General features: G+C 47.3%; 1 protein-coding gene across 2 annotated transcripts in view; it reads left to right on the top strand.

The window, feature by feature from the left end:
- The window catches only part of MDGA1 (MAM domain containing glycosylphosphatidylinositol anchor 1), a 154,976-nt gene that overhangs the window by 67,065 nt on the left and 68,523 nt on the right, over positions 1-19,388 (top strand). For both annotated transcript variants that reach the window (XM_055816601.1, XM_005238664.3), the window contains exon 8: positions 898-1,191. In XM_055816601.1, the coding sequence (XP_055672576.1) occupies positions 898-1,191 (294 nt within the window). The remainder of the gene's footprint in view (positions 1-897; positions 1,192-19,388) is intronic.

Here is a 19,388-nt window from a genome sequence, read left to right as displayed (position 1 = left end):
AGTATTACATAGGTTTTAGCACAAATATCCCCTTCCTTGGTTCTTGGTGGAGTTGGGGATGTGAACAACAAATCTCTTCCCACCAGCACGTCTGCACCCTTTAACTATTGTCACCGAGTTTCTTTTGAGCAATGTTTATCAGCAAAATTCTGTTCGTCAGCTGGTAGCTGGATATTTCTTGAGTGTTACTATGCCTCCAGCTCTAGCCCCAGCGTGGCAGCAGTTCTGCTGGGTGAGCTCTTCCCACCCTGGCAGGAATACCAGAAGTGATCTTTGCTGGGACCCATCTCTCACTTAAGTGAGCCAGAGATAACCAGTGCACTGTGAATCTCAAATGTAAAGTAAGCAGAGACGCTTAACACAGCTGGCTCCTTGCTGTGGTTTATGAGCAAACAGGGATCCTGGACGTCTGATAAGGCTGGAGATGCAATCTGCAGGCACTAATCCTGTAAGTCTTCGTTTTGGTCTGACCTGAATAAGGGGGCTGGATACCTTGGTAGATATGACTTCTCTTTCTTGGCCAAAAGGCTGCAGTTCCACTTGAGAACTTCACTGACCAGAAATAGAGAAATGGATCAAAGAGGCTTTTGCCTTTGTGTTCCTCATTGTTAGCCCTGCTGCTGGGCAGCAATTTGCAACCAGAGGCTGAGAGCTAGGGGAAAGTTCCCAGCACAGCTGACGCTTGCCATCAGTATTGAGATATATTGTTGGAGAAGCTGTGACCTACCTGTAGGATAACTTACATGGGCAGTATGTTCCTATAGGGGTTGCAGTGTGTCAAGTGGAAACCTTCGGAGTTCAGGGCTGTTGGTGTGACTCAAACACAAGCATCTCAAGAACGTTCCTTGTTCGCTGGAAAGTTGGTGTAAAACAATTTACTTCTTGTCTCCTTTTTAGTGCCACCAACCATCAGTGTCCCTAAGGGTCAGTCTACCATCACCGTCCGGGAGGGCTCCAGGGCTGAGCTGCAGTGCGAGGTTCGAGGGAAGCCCAAGCCACCTATCATCTGGTCCCGGGTAGATAAAGAAACTCCCATGCCTTCAGGGACAATGACGATGGAGACGTATGATGGGAAGCTGCGCCTGGAGAGTGTGAGCCGAGAAATGAGTGGGACTTATAAGTGTCAGACAGCCAGGTACAATGGCTTTAACATCAGACCTCGGGAAGCCCTGGTGCAGCTCAACGTGCAGTGTGAGTATAACTGTGCAGTACTGGGCTGCCTGTCTGAATGCCTGTGTACTCAAAAGCTTGTGGGCTAAGCAGGGTTGACACACTCAGTGCTGCTTTCAGGCAGAGTTGACCTTTCTTACTGGGCTGAGCAGACACATCTCTTTTGAGGGACCTTTGAACAGTTTATATTTAATTGGTCTGGCTACACAAGGCTAAAGGCTGGATAACGCATGGCCAGCACGTTGCAAGTGGAAGGGAGAGGTGTTGTGTGTGTTTGTGTACAACACTTTGCATTTCCCTGTCAGTGGGTGAGTGCAGAGCAGCAGCTGTACCAGGTGTGTGTTTGTGTGCATTATACATACATTTCAGGGTATGTTAGTAAGTTTGTAAAGTCAAGCACTCAAAGGTGGTAAATGAATGTTGATTAGACCATTTCCACCCCACAATCCTTTCTTCAATTTAGTTGCCCCAACTGTCATTTCTGGATGTGCCTGAATCGTTTTGCCTGAAAAGCAGTGCTAGGCAGACCCTAACAGGGACTGCATACTCCCAAATAGTTTCCATGCAACAAAGCTGTAACGGAAAGCTAATTCTTAGCATGTGGTGTATGGACTGACTTCAGCGATGGGTGGTGCTCCCAGCCCTGCTTGAAGGGTGCCATCTCTGCACAAAGGTGAACGTAGAAGGAGGGGTGCTGCTGATGTCCATGTCGGGTGACTGTTTCCATCCTTTCCCTGCAGTGGTTTTTCCCTTCAGAGAAGTGAGTGCCTGCTCAGCCCCTGTGCTGTTGAGGGGTATTTTGACATGTGGGGTCTGTGCTCTCACCTTGAAGACTTTGAGTCAGACAGGGGGAAGGCAGCTGGGTAAAACACCTTGGTCTGGAAGGAGCTGTGACTGCAGGAGTAACCCTCCCTGCAGACCTCATCCCATTGGGTTAGTGCGATTGCTGAGCTCTTGCAGAGTCCTCTGAGCAGTGTGGATCTGGCAGGTGCGGGATGGGTAGGGAGCAGGTTAATTTGCACCTGGGTGCATTGGGCTGTGACTGACAAGCCTCCACATACAGCGCAGCAGTGCTTGTTAGACATGCTGCCCCATTCCTCCCGAGCTTGCTCCCCAGGGAAGAAAAGTGAGACCAGAGCAAATAACCCGGCTGAAGCCAACCAGAACACTGCTCACAGATGTGAGTGCTGGGAGCACAGCAGTAACAGAGACATGCAAAGTGCTGCAGGCACTTTATATATTCAAAGATGCCCTTTTAAAGTCATCTCTGTCCATTCAGGAGCATGGTGGGAATTAAATTACAGGATGGGAACAGGGAAATGTGTGCAGGTTTCCATGCAGGTAAGTATGTGTGGAGAAGCTTCCCTTGAGCAGGTGTTGTGGTTTAACCCCAGCTGGCAGCTCAGCCCTATGCAGCTACTTGCTCACCGCCCCCCGGTGGGATGGGGGAGAGAAATGGAAGAATAAAAGTGAGAAAACTCGTGGGTTGAGATAAAGACAGTTTAGTAAGTAAAGGAAAAGCCACACACGCAGGCAAAGCAAACGGAGGAATTCATTCACCAGTTCCCGTCGCAGGCAGGTGTTCGGCCATCCCCAGGAAAGCCAGGCTCCATCACCCGTAATGGTTACTTGGGAAGATAAATGCCATAACTCCAAACATCCCCCCTTCCTTCTTCTTCCCCCAGCTTTACATGCTGAGCATGACGCCACATGGTATGTAGTGTCCCTCTGGCCAGTTGGGGTCAACTGTCCTGCCTGCGTCCCCCCCAGCTTCTTGTGCACTCCCAGCCTGCTCGCTGGTGGAGCAGTGTGAGGAGCGGAACAGCCCCTGACGCTGTGTAAGCCCTGATCAGCAGTAGCGAACACACCTCTGTATTATCAACACTGTTTTCAGCACAAATACAAAACATAGCCCATGCTAGCTACTATGAAGAAAATTAACTCTATCCCAGCCAGAATCAGGACAGCGAGGTGGAAAGGTGTGTCTTGGTTCCAGCTGTTTTGGAAGGCAGGCTGGGTCAGGCGTATGGGACATGGCAGGGACAGTGACTCTTGATCACCCCAAGAACGGATGGGAGATGCAGCAAAATGTCAGTCTGGAGCAAAGAACCATCAGACCTGCTGGTGTCCCCAGTGTTGTGATGGTGTTTGAAAGCTGTGTGGTCCTCGCTGACCCTCATCGCCCCTGCAGAGGGAGCAGCAGTGCCGAGGCAGGGATGGATGCAGGCTTACTGGGTGGTCTGGAGGGGGATCACAGCCCTGAACCTTGGGCTGGAGAGGGAGGACATGACTCCCCACACAAGACAGGTGGTGGGTACAAGCCAGAGTCTGTTCTGGGGTAGAGCCTTTGATGTGACCACCAAGAAGGCAAAGATGTGATGAACATCTGTGTAAAGAGCAACTCAACATACTCTTCCTATAGTTCTTCCCAAGGCCAAACAATGTTTTAGCGTGATCTTGCCCAAGTAATGGTGGCATTGTCCATGTGGCAGCCCACCCAAATGGCCCTCTTCCCTTTTCCATCAGTTCTGTGTACCCGTAGCTGGAGCTGGGTGTGTACTGGGTATTTGTACACCTGAGCTGTCTTCTGCCTGGGAACTATGGAGGGACCTTGCAGTGGCGCTGCCTGTTCTGTGTCTGAGCAAGCAGCTTTGGCCTCAGGGCTGACAATTTACTCCTTCCATCAGCATGAAAAACAAACTACGAACCAAGAAAGTAGGGCAAGAATTGCCCTTGTGCCCTTTATAGGCTCCCCCCTTTCCCCCACACAAAAAAAAAACCCCGTCAAACAACACAGTCTCTGTTTATCCCTCTCCGCCTTGTTCATGCAGCTGGAAGGAGGTGGGTGCTGCAGCAAGGGCCACTGTGGTTAATTGAAACGCTGCTCTCCAGTGTGGGTAGCTCATTAGTCTGGTGGCTTGCTCTGGAATTCTCATCTTGTTGGAAACAGGGATCGTGTGGCTCCTGCAGCCTCTGTGATGAGCACTTCCCCCGCCTCCCCCAGCCCACGCATCCCACTGGAGAGGTGCTTACGTGGGGTGTGCCCGTGTGTGTGTGTGTGTGTGCGTGCACACAAAGGCATGCCTGGTCATGTGTCAGGTGCGAGCTCCTTTTGAACTGGCTCACTCAAGGGAAGAGCAAATTCTGGGTGATAATGTGGTTGTTTCTCTGATTTGCTCCAAAGCTAAAGTTGCAAAATCAATACAGCAGATCTGATTAGATGTCAGAACCTGTTTCTGTGTTTCTCTTTTCTTTTTCTCCCCTCACCCTCATGCATGTAGTGCTCTACTGTAACAAACTAGCCCAGAAATAGCTTTGCCAACAGCACTGCAACAGTGGAAAAAGAGTAAGAAGACAAAATAAACAAGTCAGCTGTCAAAAAAAAAAAAAAAAAAGTGGTCGTCTTATGATTTTTTTGTATTTTGCAAGCAGAGAAAGTTTCTCTCCTTTTATCTTATGAACTGTAATTGTCTATCATCAGCTGTCTTGACAGGCTGGATGGTCTCTTCCCTGGACTTCTTGGTCTGAACTGTAGAGCTTTGGAAGATTAATAAGTTCATGAAAGTGCTTGCAGCCTTATAGCTTTGTGGTTGGGATGAAGAAATGTTGCACGCTGGCTAGAGCAAGAGATTGAGCTTGTCAGAACTCCTGGGAATCTGGCTGCCACTTGGAGTGGCAGTGTCTTGTCATCTTTTCCCGTATCTTCAAAACAGGAATAAAACTGACCCATCTCTTCAAGGATTTGTGGGGCATAATAAACATAGCACTTTGAAATCTTGAAAAAAAAATAGCAGTGGAAGGGCAGAGTGCTGTTGTTAATAATATCAGTGCTATTGCTGATGCTGTTGTCAAGGCTTTTTTCAGGACCAGGTATTCGCTCAAGAAAATCTTAGCAGAAAAATGAATCCTCTGCAGAGGTGGGTTTAAAATCAGGACTGGATCTCCCTGAGTAGGTGAGAAAGCGTAAGGCTGTAAGACACACTCGGCTTGAAAATGTGCAGCACTCTTGAGTTTTGGAACACAAAGTGTCATTTGAGGCAATGTGTATGAAAGGAGGAAAGAAAGTGTGTATGTGTGGATCACTAAAAAAGATCCTACCCAGATACAAATTTAGCAAATACATAACAAGAAATTGCAAAAAAAATATATTAGCCATGTATCCTAAAAGCCTGGTCAAAATATTATTTCCATGAATTACAAAGATTGGTAGTGACTCTAAACTCTAGCTGTTGCTAGAACTGGCCTTTGAGATTACTGTCGTATCAGGGTGAATATTACATTTGCTCCGTTATAGCCTCCTATAACAGTGTGGTGTAAATTACAATCCTAGTACATTATCCTGCTCGACTGATATCATGTCAGCTCTGATGTTCTGTCAGTCCTGAACGGCATGTCATAAACTACTGCACAGCTCAGCCAAATTCCAGCTCAGCCCTGTGCTCCTCATCACACCTGATCCCTGATAAACTTACTCCAGTATTTTCCCACAAACAGGGATATCCTCCCTCACAGCACTCACTACTTGCTGTTTCAGGCCTTTGCTCAATCACCTGAATGGGTTCTCCCTCTGGATAGCCACCAAGGCCTGGTAGGAGAGCACCCCTCTCTTTTGTTGAGAGATGTTTGTTAGTTCTCCCAGTTCTGATGATTGGATAAGCAGACATTTGCTGGTGCCATTTTTGTCTTTGGCAGAAGTTTTGGTCTCTGTAAGTGCCCAGAGAAAGAAGGGAAGAAGGAAGAGGAGGTATTTACGTAGGGTTGACCTTGTTTTGGGCAGTCAAGCCTGAAAGATGATCCCGTTTCTCATCTTTGGTTCACACAGCAGGTGAGATCTTGGCAGGAAAAAAAAAATAGAAAAGGAATCAACCTGATTATCTCCTTTCCTGGAGTAACACGGCCTGTGAATTTGGCCCCTTCTGGATCCAGAATAATAGTCCACAATCATCTGAGATTTATCTCCAAAGGATTACATTTATTGCCCTTAGGAAGAGTTTTGCCACATTAAGCGGCAGGTGGATTATTGTGCTTTATCTTCAAAACATAGTGAATATTATGTGTAATCAGGAAAGTAGACTGATGTTCTCTTTGGAGGGGCAGTTTTCATGGTTAACGGGACTTCAGGAACCATTGCATCGTCGTAGACATAGGCATTGCCATAGGGTTGGTGACCAGCAAGTCTGGCTCTGCCCTAACCTGGAAGGCAGCCAGAACGTGTCCTGCTGGGGCATCTGTTGCCCTTGTCACTTAAACTAATATTCAGGTGGGCACAGATACGTTTTCCTATTCAAGCTCACACACTGGCAAATGTTATTCCTGGTCACACACTGTTGACTCATTCCTCTTTAAAATCCTGCTGAACCTATTGGCAATGCTGTACATCAGGCGGGCAATAGTCAGCATCAATTTCCCCTGTTATCTGTGTAGCAAACAGAAGAGCAGGGAGGAGAGGAGTGGGCGATACTGTAAATAAGTAAGAAGCATTGCTGGATCCACGCAACTGGAAATGGAAATGCATTAAACTGTTTCGATCAACTGTTGAAGCCATAGCTCAATGTCAGTGCTTTTTGCTGGTGCCCTGCCCGCTCTGAAACATAAGCTTGGATATTAACTGCTCCGTTAAAAACGCTCTTGAGACATGCTCTTGGCACGGCGATGTTTCTGCAGCGTGGCTAGGACTGGTCTTTTGTCTCCTGAGTGCTCCCTGAAGTTCCCCCTGCCTAAGTGAAGGGAGTCCAAGAGAAATGAGACTGTACGTGGCCAGAGCTGACCCATGTCTGTGACCGAGCTGGCTTGTCGGTCTTGCTGCTTGGCCATGTGAGTTGGAGTATGGAGCCATCTGCTAAGAATTTTAGGCTTGGCTGGTTTAATTTCTGAGTGTGTTTATTAATAGTGACTGTTTTACATTTTTTAAATTATTTTAATCAGTGAAGTTCATCCTGACACCCTCCTCCAAGGTGATGAGTGCAGTTCAGGAGCTAACATGGGGGCAGAAAGTGATTTTTCTATGCTTGCAGTGGCTGAGGCTTTCCTGCCCTTCCATTCATGCTTCAGTATTGCTGTTCTACACGGCACAGGTCTTGCTCCCAAGACAAGGAAACCTTGGGCTCTCCTACTAACCCGAGTTCTGGGATGTTCTGGTTCATTTTAGACTATCAGAGGCACAAGAATGAACTGATGTTCTGGGGGAGGTGTGTCTGTATTCAAAGCCACGGGAAAACTGTGCCTTCTGCAAGTTCAGTGTTTGCAAACCTGAAGACCTTCATTAGTGAAAAGAAGAAAATCCTTTGCAGTCCTGGGCATGACCTCGAACCACAAGTCTGAACAAAGCCTGACCTGGTTGTTAGGTTCCACTTTGATGGGAAATCCTCCCAGATTATCCCCCAATTTATTGTACAGAGGTTTGTGTAACTAAGCTGAAAGTATACATGTTATTTCTCCGTTTCCATCGAGCCCTGCTGCACCCCGCGTTAAGAGCAGAGAGTTTTGTTCCTGATTGTCAGCGTACTTTCCACGTGCAGTATTGTGACTGGGATTAAGTTGCTTAGAGCTTGTGTTTGTGCACGTAGCCCTGTCCTCAGCGATGCGGCGTGAGGATTGCTCACTCCACTTCCCGGTGCCTGGGCTGCTAACAGCTAATTAGAGTTGTCAGTCTAAGGACAGGCTGAAGGAGGAATCGGTTTTACTCTGTCATGGCTGTAAACCCAAATGGCCACGGTTCACAGCACAGTAACAACAGAGGCTTAGCAAGCCTCAGATTTGTTTTAACAATTACCATCTATTGGTCCTGGGGCCTGGCAGATGAGGGCTGTGACTGCACTTACAGCAGTTTAAGACTGGGTCTTACGATGGGGTTGTACTACCAAATGTAGCTGAAAAGAGGATGGCTTCTGTTTGTCTGGGACTTGTTGGCCCTACCTCTCTGCAAGCCTTGTGGCACAGAGGGGCCAGCTGGTTGGCTAAGAATGCTTAGCTAAAACCTTCTTTGTGACCACCCTTATGTTTGTGGAGCAACCCAGGACTCCCAGTGCTGATTTTTTTGCATTTGGTGTATGCAGCTTTGGAGGGAAAAGTCTTTTACATGGTAAAGCGGTTGCATGAATTTTGGCTGGCCTGAATTTCCTCCCTCAGTGTGTAGCAGTTAGGTCTGCAGGACCCTGGTCTCTTCTCTGCTTGCTGCCTGGTGGGGAAGGTTCCCATGCGCTGCCATTCACCGGGTCTCCCTTGTGCCCCAAGATCTTTTCTGATTTACCTCTTTGATTGAAATTGGTCTGGCAGAGCATGTCTGCAGGCTGCGGTGGCCAGGAGATACAGGAGACTGGAGACATAAAGCAAAAGGCCCAGCTGGCAGGGAGAGTTCACCAGAGCAGTGGAGGCTGGGGAGCAGATTTTGCAAAGCTGGCACGTTCTATCTGTGGCACCATACGTCAGGTGCAAAGTACCAGCAGGGCTCCTCACTGACCCTGGCTAAGTGACCGTGAAAGAAGAGAGGATGATACCCAGATACGTGCACCAGGAATGTGGGAGCCCTCCCTAAAGAGGACACCTGCATCTGCTGCCTGAGATTGCAGCCTGTGCCTGCTCTACCGTTCAGCCTTTGTGCAGCTCATTGCTCATCTTTAAACACCTCTGTGGCGGTAATGATAGGCTGAGTAAAAGCTTGCGTGAGAGCTCCTTGCCTGGAGAGATGAATTTGTTTGCTTAGAAAAGAACTGGTCTAAATCAGCTAATCCATTTCTCAGATATTGTTAGGAGACACAAATACACTTTCCATAAGCTGCCATTATCCTGTTTTTTGGCCAGACTCTCCAGGAAGAGCAACTTAATTTTATCAAGAGAGAGAGATACATCCAAGCTCTACGGTTTTGTCAGGAAAGGAGAGAAAAGAGCTGTATAGACATGGTGGATGGCAGACAATCTTGGTCATCCCTCTGTGGACAATTGCTCACCTACTGTGGCCCTTTCGCGGCTGAACACCTTCTCATACTGTTCGCATTCAGACACTCCTTTTAATGTTTTCCTGCCGTGGCAGCTATTTTCCCTGTAGGACATAGCCAGGCGTCAGTACTGGCTCCGGACTTATTTAACTTATTTGTCAATAACCTGGATGGAGGAAGAGAGGGTGCCCCCAGCAAGTTTGCAGATGATACCAAACTGGGAGGAGTGGCTGGTACGCCAGGAGGCTGTGCTACCATTCAGCAAGAGCTGGGCAGGGTGGAGAGCAGGGCAAAGAGGAACCTGATGAAGTTCAACAAAGGCAAGTGCAGGGTCCTGCACCTGGAGAGGAATCACCCCAGGCACCAGCACAGCCTGGGGCTGACCTGCTGGAAGGCAGCTCTGCGGAGAAGGACCTGGGAGCTCTGGTGGGCAGCAAGTTGCCCGTGGGCCAGCAGTGTGCCTGTGTGGCCAAGAAGGGCAATGGAACCCTGGGGTGCGTTCGGAGGAGCATGGCCAGCAGGTCAAGGGAGGTGATCCTCCCCCTCTGCGCTGCTCCAGTGAGGCTGCATCTGGAGTGCTGTGTCCAGTACTGGGCTCCCCAGTTCAAGAGGGACAGGGAAATACTGGGGAGGGTCCACCAGAGGGCTATGAAGATGATGAGGGGACTGGAGCATCTCGCTGATGAGGGAAGGCTGGGAGAGCTGGGCCTGTTTAGCATGCAGAAGAGAAGGCTGAGAGGGGATCATATCAATGTCTACGAATATCTCAAGGGCAGGTGTCCAGAGGATGGGGCCAGGCTCTTCTCAGTGGTGCCCAGTGACAGGACAAGGGGCGACAGGCACAAACTGCAACACAAGATGTTCCTACTGAATATGAGGAAGAATTTCTCTACCTGGAGGGCGACAGAGCACGTGAAGAGGCTGCCGGAGAGGTTGTGGAGTCTCCTTCTCTGGAGATGTTCAAAACCTGCCTGGATGCAATTCTCTGCAACCTAATGTAGGTGAACCTGCTTTAGCAGGGGCGTTGGACTAGATCTCCAGAGCTCCCTTCCAACCCAACTAAATCTCCAGAAGTCCCTTCCAACAATCAGTTCTGTGATGACAGCTTGTTGGGATAAAAAACAACTCCAGAGTCCTCTCGCTTTGTGCCGGGCATCCTGCAAAGCTGTGCATATTTGTGTCTTGCCTGAGCGTGTCCTTGTCTTTAAGGCACAGGAGCACACTGCTGCTGAAGTACTGTCAGGCACTTTCCCAGTACTTCTCATCTTGCCATTCTGAAGAAACTGCTTTGGTTTTGTGTCCTGTTGTTGTTTGGGTTTAGGCTGTAGTAAACCACCTGTATCAAAGATCTCCGAACGGCAATACAGCCGGTGATACCTAGGCTGCACTGAGGCAGCCTGGCTGGAGGTAGACCTTGTCCTGGCTCCGCTTCTATTTGCGTGGGGCTGTAACACAGGTTCCTCTCTAACACAGGGAGTACTTCTGCTGCGCGCTGCCTCCAGTCAGCAGGTCAGAGATGGTGAGCTTGGCATGGCAGCTGTTGCCAAGCTTTCTCTCCTGGTCTCTGCAGCACCAGTATGTGTCCAGGGAATGTGGAAACTGGGCCAAGGTAGAGAAAGGGCCATGGATCCTGGAGTGTGGTGGGATATTCTCTGCCAGAGGTGATGGATGGGACTGGGATCTGAGTTTATCGGGAATACATTAGGGAGAGGAGAAGAGGGTATCTGCTTGTGTGGGTATGGTGTAGTGGCTATATTTCAAGAGAGAAGCTAGTGAAGAACTCTAGGGATGGGAGAGCTAAGAGGATGGGAGGGTTTGTGTATTTGTTCTAGCAAAAGAGAGAGCTGCAGCTGACACCTCAGCAAAGAAGATCTGGGAAGGCATGTACTATATGTGGTAACACTGGCATCAGGAGACATGGGGCAAGGAAGGTAGGTGGAGGGAGTTAGAAAACTGCTGTCAGTTCTCGTATTTTAAGGCTGATGTCACAGGACAGGAAAGGAGGGAATGCCCTGTCCCTATCAAATTCTGCCTCTCGGTGACCAGGACCTGAGCACGTTGAGTTCCCAGCTCTGACATGGCACAGACCAGAGCTCACTACGGGAACCAGGAAGACACCAAGCAGGCAAAAAAGCAATTCATTTTCTCATGACAACTCTCAGGCTCTGCACAAGAGCCTGAGGCACAGAGAAGTGAAAACAGCTGTCCACACCTGCAGGGGAGCATAGCACATCAGACCTGACACAGGACCTGTGCCAGGGGAGCAGAGACTTTTTTCTCCATCCTCCTTCCCAGAGAGATCTTTGTGGTGCCATGGCATTGTACCTGTGCCTTTTGCTTTTCTCCCGTGATTTTTGGGCCATAAACCATGTCAAGGAGCACCTATGAGGAGTGCAGGAGCAGGTTCCCATGCTGTTCCTCACCACTCCTGCACCCTGGCACTAGGTCAGAGCTTCTCTACATCCCAGCAGGTCTTCCTGCTGCCAGTTATTGCCTGGGAAACTGTACTGGGAGGCTGAGGGCTCAGTTTGTAGGAAGGGCATAGGGGCTTTTTGGAGCATTCTGTGGAGAAATGACTGTTCAGTTTCTAGTTTTCTCTGAGAAAGAAACTTTTTTCTTGGAAGCCAGGAACCAGTGTTTTCTCGATGAGCAGAGATCACATTTCCAGCACGCACTCCTCTCACCCTATTTCACTTCATATAGTTCCTGATTTCCATTCCTCTTTGCCTCTCTGTCACAAACACAAATAAGCATGTGTGTGCACACACTCCTACCTTGTCCCAGCTTTTGCTTCTGATTCTAATTTAATTGGCCTCCAGGACTTGAGGTAAAACAGTTGGGTTTCTTTTATGAACCCGGCGATGAACCGACCAAACCATCATTGGCCCCAGGAATTGACAGATGTGCTTAAATTTTCTAGCTGTGTGCAGACCTGTTGCATTTTGTATGATTTTGGAGTCCTTGTTTCTAGGGTCGTGGTGATCACAGGAAACCATGGAAATTTTTCATTAGTGTTGACTGGGAGGAAGCTGACTTCTGAGACTGTTTGCTTATTTGCCAAGCTGCAAGGGGATGAATGGGAGGTAGAAGAGACTGAAAATCACTCCATTTCTGTGAAGAAGCATCTGGGATAAATCCCTGCTGGTTAAAGAAAGAATGGCAACTGAGGGCCATTGCAGCCAACCCTTTGTAGGCCTTTGATCTGTCGTGGCCTGCTCTCACATCTGATGAAATGAGTGCTATATATCTCATCTGTTGCAAATACGCTACAACTCTGGGCCCAGCTGAGCCAAGCATTTGATGGGAGGTGGTGGCTGGAGTGCCAAAGCTAACGGGGTTCCTGACTGTGGCTGTGATTGAGGTCACGAGAACAATAAATAACGATAGCTTTGGGGGTTTTTTCCTTACGAAGTGTTGATTGCAAAGAGATATTTTGCTGTCCTAATCATAAACTAGAATACAGTAGCTAATAACAACTTAATGCACTATAGGTCGGCTTAATAGTGCTGGATCTGCTGGTATTTTCTGAGCAGTTCATAGCTTATGCATAATACAGGCCCTTTAGCCAGCGTCCTGGTGTGCTGTAAAATGGGGAACTGGGGCTTGAGGAGAAGGGAGCAGCCCTCCATCTAAGGTGGTTTGCTGCAAAGAGCATAATGGGTCTAAAGGGATGAGAAGATGGTGGCAGTTGGCTGTGTAAGAGGAAAACGGAGCAACACAAAATGGGTTTTTGTGGTTTGGGGATTTTTCTCTTCCCCTTGGGCTGCTTGTAATGAGGCCTTGCAAAAAGCCAAGTTGATGCATGTAAATAGGCAAGTTTTCATTCTGATTAGCTTTCTAGGAACCAATGTACATGTATAAATGAAAAGATGCTAATGGAACTACATTCAGGCTTTAAAGAGAGGAGGAAAGACAGATTCTGTAATGGTTTGGGTGTTTGTTTTTTTTTTTTTTAAATAACATTTGGAGAAGCTTTAGTGCTCCAATCCACCTACCCAAAATGCTGGGACTCCATCTTCATCATCATTATGAGAAAGAAAATGCTCTTTGAATCTCCTTCTAACCATTCTGTGCTGTTTGTCTAGACAGGAGAGTTAGTTACGTGCCAAGCTTAGTCTCTTTCATTACTGGAGCTGAGGAACAAGGTGCGTTTATCTTTGCGGATGTAAACTTGGATTATTTGTACATTTTCAGTGCAGCGTCCACTCCCAGACTGAAGTAACAGAGAATTCAGTGTGTGTCTCAGCACTTTTTTATGCTCATGGTTCAGTTGTCATGACTTAATCTAAGCCTGTCTCATTTCAGTTTCCAACTACAAGCTCTGTTTATGCCTTCATCTTCTCACATAAAGAGCTATTTGTTATCAGTGGTCTCTTCCATGTGTAATCTCAGACACCAGAACAAGTAATCTCTTAGCCTTTTTTCAGTATGCAATCCAGAAAGTCTCTTTAGCCGTTCACCGCAAGGCATGTTTTCCAGCCCTTGATTCATTTTTATAGCCCTCTTCTTAGGTTTTTTTCAAGATCGTTCTGGCAGTGTGGTCGCCTGTGTTAAAGGGATTTTAAAAAATGATCGCACCGTTGCGGGTGCAGAGGTGATGCCCATCTCACAATATGTTTAGTAAGCTTTGGCTTAATCATCCAAGGATTTGGACATCTTTGAACTACAGAATTAAGCTGAAAGCTGATGTTCACTGGGTTACATAGACTCAGGCTCCTCTTGGAGTCCTGGTCTCTTCCTTAACAAGACTGATACATGCTTTCCTCAAGAGTTTTCTTTCTAGACCTTTACATTATGAAATTTAAAGGTACCTTCCAACCCAAACTATTCAATGACTATCCAAGATAAATTGAATGTAGTTACTATAAGCCCATTCCATCAAGCAAACCAAGTTGTCCCTTGTGAGGTATCTCTCTAGTATGTTATTTACTGCTGCATATTTTGTGTCCTCTACAAATGTTGGTATCTGAAGGCACTTAAGGATTGTATCGTAAGTTATTGGGCATTTCAGCTCTGCCTTTGTGCTGGAGGGAAAGAAGCAAAACACAAGCCACATCCCAGAGCTGTGCCAAAGTCTGTGTCCAGTCACCCCAGCTGCAAATGCACGTGAGGTCATTCAAACACCACAGGTGGTTATGTGTGGTGTTGGCTACACAGCCTGAATGGGGGGCCTTTAAAACTGATAGGGTTTAGCCGTGCCAACTTGCTGGAGAGATCTTTGACCTTGATGAAGGGGTGAGGTAGCAACAGTTTTAAGAGGTCATATGGGATCTTACTAGAGAGGTCTACTAGAGAAGGCTTCCCTCTCACTAGAGAGATCTCAGTGGTGCTTGCACCCATTTAAAATTTCTTTTTGAACTCTTTCGGTTAATGTGTTTTTAATCTGCTTAATGTGGGCTGCATTTGAATAGTATTACATCTTCAGTTAGTCTGTCGTGTGGAAGCAAGCCAGGATCTTTCCAGTGCCTGAGGATGTTATGACAAGATAGTTACTTTTCTTGTTGCTTTCTCAAACACTACCCAGTTTGTCTGCCAAGGACCCATAAAACTATATTAATCATCATTCATTTTTTAACTTGTAAAGTTACATCCGACATTCATCTTCCATGAGTTTTTTTTCTGGAATCAGTGAGGAATAAAGAGGTTTATTGCTGTTTGTTCTGAGGTCTCATCTACTTACGTTGACCCTATTGATTTGTGTTTGTATTCCCATAGGCAATACATGCATGGAAGCTACAGAATAATTTAATCTTCTCTGTTGTTTGCTATCGCAAACTTCCCCTCAAAAGCCTGGCTAGGTGAAGTTTTCCCCCATCGTTTCCTACTTTCTGTGGCATTTTTAAGATTTTTATGATCTGTTTTTAGTCTGTTATTCTGCCATTTTTGCACTGATGAATTCAGATCAGGGTACACAAATCCAGCTGGAGTCTTACAAACAGGACATGGAGAAGCCTGTCTTTCCATCATCTCTGGTTTTTGTCACAGATTTAGCCAGAGATGTTCCCAGATTTAAGTCCACGCAGGTTCCTTCCAGAGCTGTACACAGAATTGTATCTCCTTTCTGCCCACCACAGTGGGATGGCTCAGCAAACATCGCTGAAATTTGTTTAAAATGTCCTTTTCACTTGGGGTGTCGGATTCTGGGAGGTGTTACTATCCATCATGAAGAAACTGGAAGGAGCAGGATGCCATGTTACAGTGTGTGCTGCCACAACCCCTCGGGCTGATAATTGCTGATGGATTGACTCAGGCCAGGATCCAGTTTCAGATCTTGATGCAGTGGGTGAGAATGAGGAAGGTAATGGCCTTACTTTTGGGTCTCAGAAGAGTTGGGAATGTGAACAATGGAAATTTTATGGAATCAGCTTCAGGCATTTATCTGTTGGACCAAAATCCAGGCATCAGAAGAAATAGAGTATGTGATTCCCACTTGTCCTGCATATCGCCTTTGGTGCAGTCTGAGTCCTCGTCAGTCAACATGAGAAAGCATCTGCATGAGGTCGGCATGTGCGCATGTTACAGGGATGCCGCTCCTCTGAATGGTTCCTGCAGTGCTGGCCCGATTTGAGGTCAGCCACGGAAGCAGCCTGGAAAATCGAATGTCAGAGCAGATTTATCCAGTGAGCGGGGCTGTTAATAAATTTCCCTCTCCTGGTTGAAGTCCAGAGGAGATGGGACAGAGCTGATAGCCAAACGGGGAGGTCGAGGGAGCAGGCTGCTGTCCTTGAATGATTGCCAGTTCTGCCACTGGCCTCCTTCCTGCACCCTCTGCTGCAGAGGAGACCCTGAGCCCCAGAGAGCGATTTCTGGGAGCCCACACCACCTGCGGCTGTCAGAAGTGACGGTGCTGTTCCTAACACAGGGACAGAGAAGGCTGCAGGGCTGTGCCTGCCTCAGCCGCGGGGCTCCTCTGGAAACACGGTGGCGATGCAGAGGGAAGACATGAGGTTTCTAGTGGGGGAGCAAGTCCTCCACAGTTCACGTCCGTGCCCTTCTCTGAGACAGGTGTTATCACCCAAGCCTGAATAAATGGGACTGCCAAATCCTCTGCTGTCTCCGTAGGGGGTTGGCAGGTTTGGGAGTAAGGTGTAGGGGGATGAGTCTCTGCAACCAGCAACTCATTGAGGATACATTCATGAAAAGCTAGGACAGTTACTGATATGACAGATAAAGCATTTTTTTCATAATTAATAGATAGAGGAGGAGTTGGGCACAGGCACTTATGAAATTCACACATTTTAAATGCATGCAGGTAACAGTGTGAAGGATGGAGGGGGAAGACAGGACTTTCAGATGGCAGAGTCGGTGGCTATTTGGCAGCTGGCTTTTTGGAGCCCATCACTATTCTGAAAGACCTCAGCCATTTCATCTGATGGACCGCCTGAACCTATCGTCATTTTTCCATCCTTCGCCCATGATTGATTTGATCTACCTTGATTCATCTGAAGATGATGATGACAGTGATGAAGAGGTAACCATCCAGAGAGTGACAGCAAAAATGCTTACAGTAAAAAATGTTCTTGCCTCTCCTTTCTCTGTTATATATACTGCTCCTGTGCTTTTAAATTGCATGCATTTCTGAAGTTCCTGTATGCACCACACCCCCCTTGTTACATTAATTCTTATGGGAAAAATTGCTTTGATATCTGTTGACCTCAGCTGCTTCATCTATGAGACTGAACGTTTGCCATAAATCTTTCAGTCTGAGCATCCTTTCAGCCTCTTTCTGAACAGTTACGTTTTCATTGTCGTCATCTTCCTCAGATGAATCAAGATCAATCATGGGTGAAGGATGGAAAAATGGGGTGATAATGACAGTTAGCAGAGCACGATATTAAACAATTGGCAGCAGAACTCCAAGACAGTGGATAGAGAAGTGATGGAGAACTGGGTGCTGCTCTGCACTGAGTTCTTCCTCTTTAGTCCAAATTCCTTGCTAGGCCTGAAGGAGAGGCTGAGGAAGAGCTTGGCTTGTATTGGGGAAGCCTGTCCTCTTCCCACTCTGTAGATAGGCGGAGGATCACTGTATTAACTCTTCCTGGTCTAGCTTTGCCACATGCATCCTTTTTGCTTACTAGTACAGACAAAGAATTCAAAGTAAACATATTTGGGAATGCTGGTTAATAATTGATTATCTTCATTGCCTTGGATGGCCTTCTTTCCCCTACCAGGCTCTTTCTGGCTTGGATCTCTCCCCTTTCCAGCTCTGATCACACCAACCCATCATTAAAGCAGGTCTGATTTTTTTAAACAGTATTTCTGCTTTTGGCTATGCTGCCTCTTGCTTTGCCTGCCTGTTTGGAAAGCAGCTGTGGAGGGATCATCTAGTGCTCCCAATTTAGCTTTCAAACTGAAAACAGAAGGTAAAGTAGTGCTGTAGCCCAGCTGTGAGCAGAAGGCTCTGACCACCTGTGGCCCTGACAAATCATTGCATTTCTAAAGCAGGGACTCTTCCCTATTTTGACAGGATTGCAGTTGTCGGAGACACTCTCTCCTGCAGCCTCCCTGCTCTTAACTTTCAGTTGTTTTGTTAAAAGGGTCTAAACATGTGGAGGCAGTTGAATTGCTCAGGCAGCTGGTGGTGGAATAGGAGGCTGTTGCTGTTGGATTGCTGGTTGGAGTCAGCGCTCGCCTCTGCCTGGTAGCTCCTCCGGTTGTGGGTGAGGTCCTGCGTAGGAGACTAGGGGAAGGAAACTCAGTTCCTTGTAGGTGACAGCTGCACACTCGGGACACAAGCCCTAGTGGTGGCACTAGCTGGATGCTGTCTGGAGTCCAAAGGTTTATCACTACATTTGCTATGGGGAAGGTGCAGGCTGGTGTCTGTTTTCCTTCCCAGAGTAGCTCCATTGTGGCATGCAGCAACGCAAACACAGGAGGTGTCTCCTGTCCAAAAGCAGGACATGCTGCCCAAGTTTCAGATGCACGTTATAACTCAGTTCACTGATAAACTCATCAAACAAGGCACTGAGAGTGCCTGGAGAGGTTCGTACAGAGGGGTGGCACTGGCCACTTCTGTGCAGGTGTCACACAAGCATTTCCTTCAGTTTGCATTCATCCCGCCTAGCAGAGATGTGAGGGCTGGGATCACCTGAGGCTCCCCGTGCAGGCACAGGATGGAGGGAGGTGATGTCAGCTAGGGATTCCTACCATCTGAATTGTCCTCTAGAGATGTCTGTCTCACTCAGTGGTTTTGGAGGGAGCCGACATTCCTAACTTGGGCTCCTCAGTGAAGAGCCTGAAGTTAGATGGGATAAATTTGGGCTATAAAGTCCTCTTCCAGCTAGCTCCAGGTTTTCTCAAACCTGGGGGGGTGATCAGTCCTTTCTCAGTTGTTCCAAATCCTTCTCAGGAGTGTGGAGAACCTATCTTAGGATGACAAACACACAGATGCATTGTTTTCCCTCCATTTTTCCATCTTTACACTGTGGCTGGAAGTGAGGGAATGCGTTCTGCTGTGATGGGCCAAGCGGCTCTGTTTCTGCTCACAAGGTTGCAGTTGGTACCTGTTGATCTCTGCCCCATTATAGGCTGAGGTGCCCTACTTGTCTCTGCCAGGCATGTGAGGAGAGTCAGAGCTGTAGATTCATTTATTTTTTCCTTTCCCAACTTCTTGTGTGTGATTCCCCTGGCATTTAAAACCCTAGGACAGTGGTTTTTCCCAAAGAAAATAAAACCTAAATAGGAACTAAAGCTGTGCTTTTGCTGTTGGAAAAGCAGAGGAAGGAGAGAAAGAGGAATTGTAAAGATATGTGTACATACATATATGCACATATAAAATGTCAAAATCATCTTGTCAAGGACTTGGGGAGAGGAAGAAGACTAAGAATTCTCTCCTAGTATTTGTTGAGGTTGGGGGCTACTAGGGGTAGGACAGATTTGATTACTAGAACATAAAAACACCTATGGGGAGGACTTGCAGTAGGCTGAAACTGCAGCAAGGGAATTGGGTTAGCTGGTAAGAAAAACTAGTGATAAACTCTGAGGTGAGAGGAAAGATGTGGATTCTCTGTTTTGGAAGAAGAATCTTATTTGGTTCTTTTTTCCGGGCAGATTTTTTTCTTCTTTTTCTTAGTTTGCACTGGCAATGACTTGCTTTATTCCCAGAACTACCCAGCTGAGTAGCTTACCTATGAATTATTGAGGAGTAAGATAACTGGTTCTCTGCCAAAAGTTAATGCATATGGGATGCTTTTGGGGAAGGAGTATCATTGGCTGACTGTTAGTGAATGTTTGGATCTAAACTATTCATATGCTATTGGGAGCAGCATGTCACTGCCAGCCCAA

The sequence above is a fragment of the Falco peregrinus genome, chromosome 11, assembly GCF_023634155.1.
Source record: "Falco peregrinus isolate bFalPer1 chromosome 11, bFalPer1.pri, whole genome shotgun sequence".
Classification (NCBI taxonomy): domain Eukaryota; kingdom Metazoa; phylum Chordata; class Aves; order Falconiformes; family Falconidae; genus Falco; species Falco peregrinus.
Note: the sequence above shows the minus strand (reverse complement) of the source record. Positions and strands in the feature narration are given on the sequence as shown.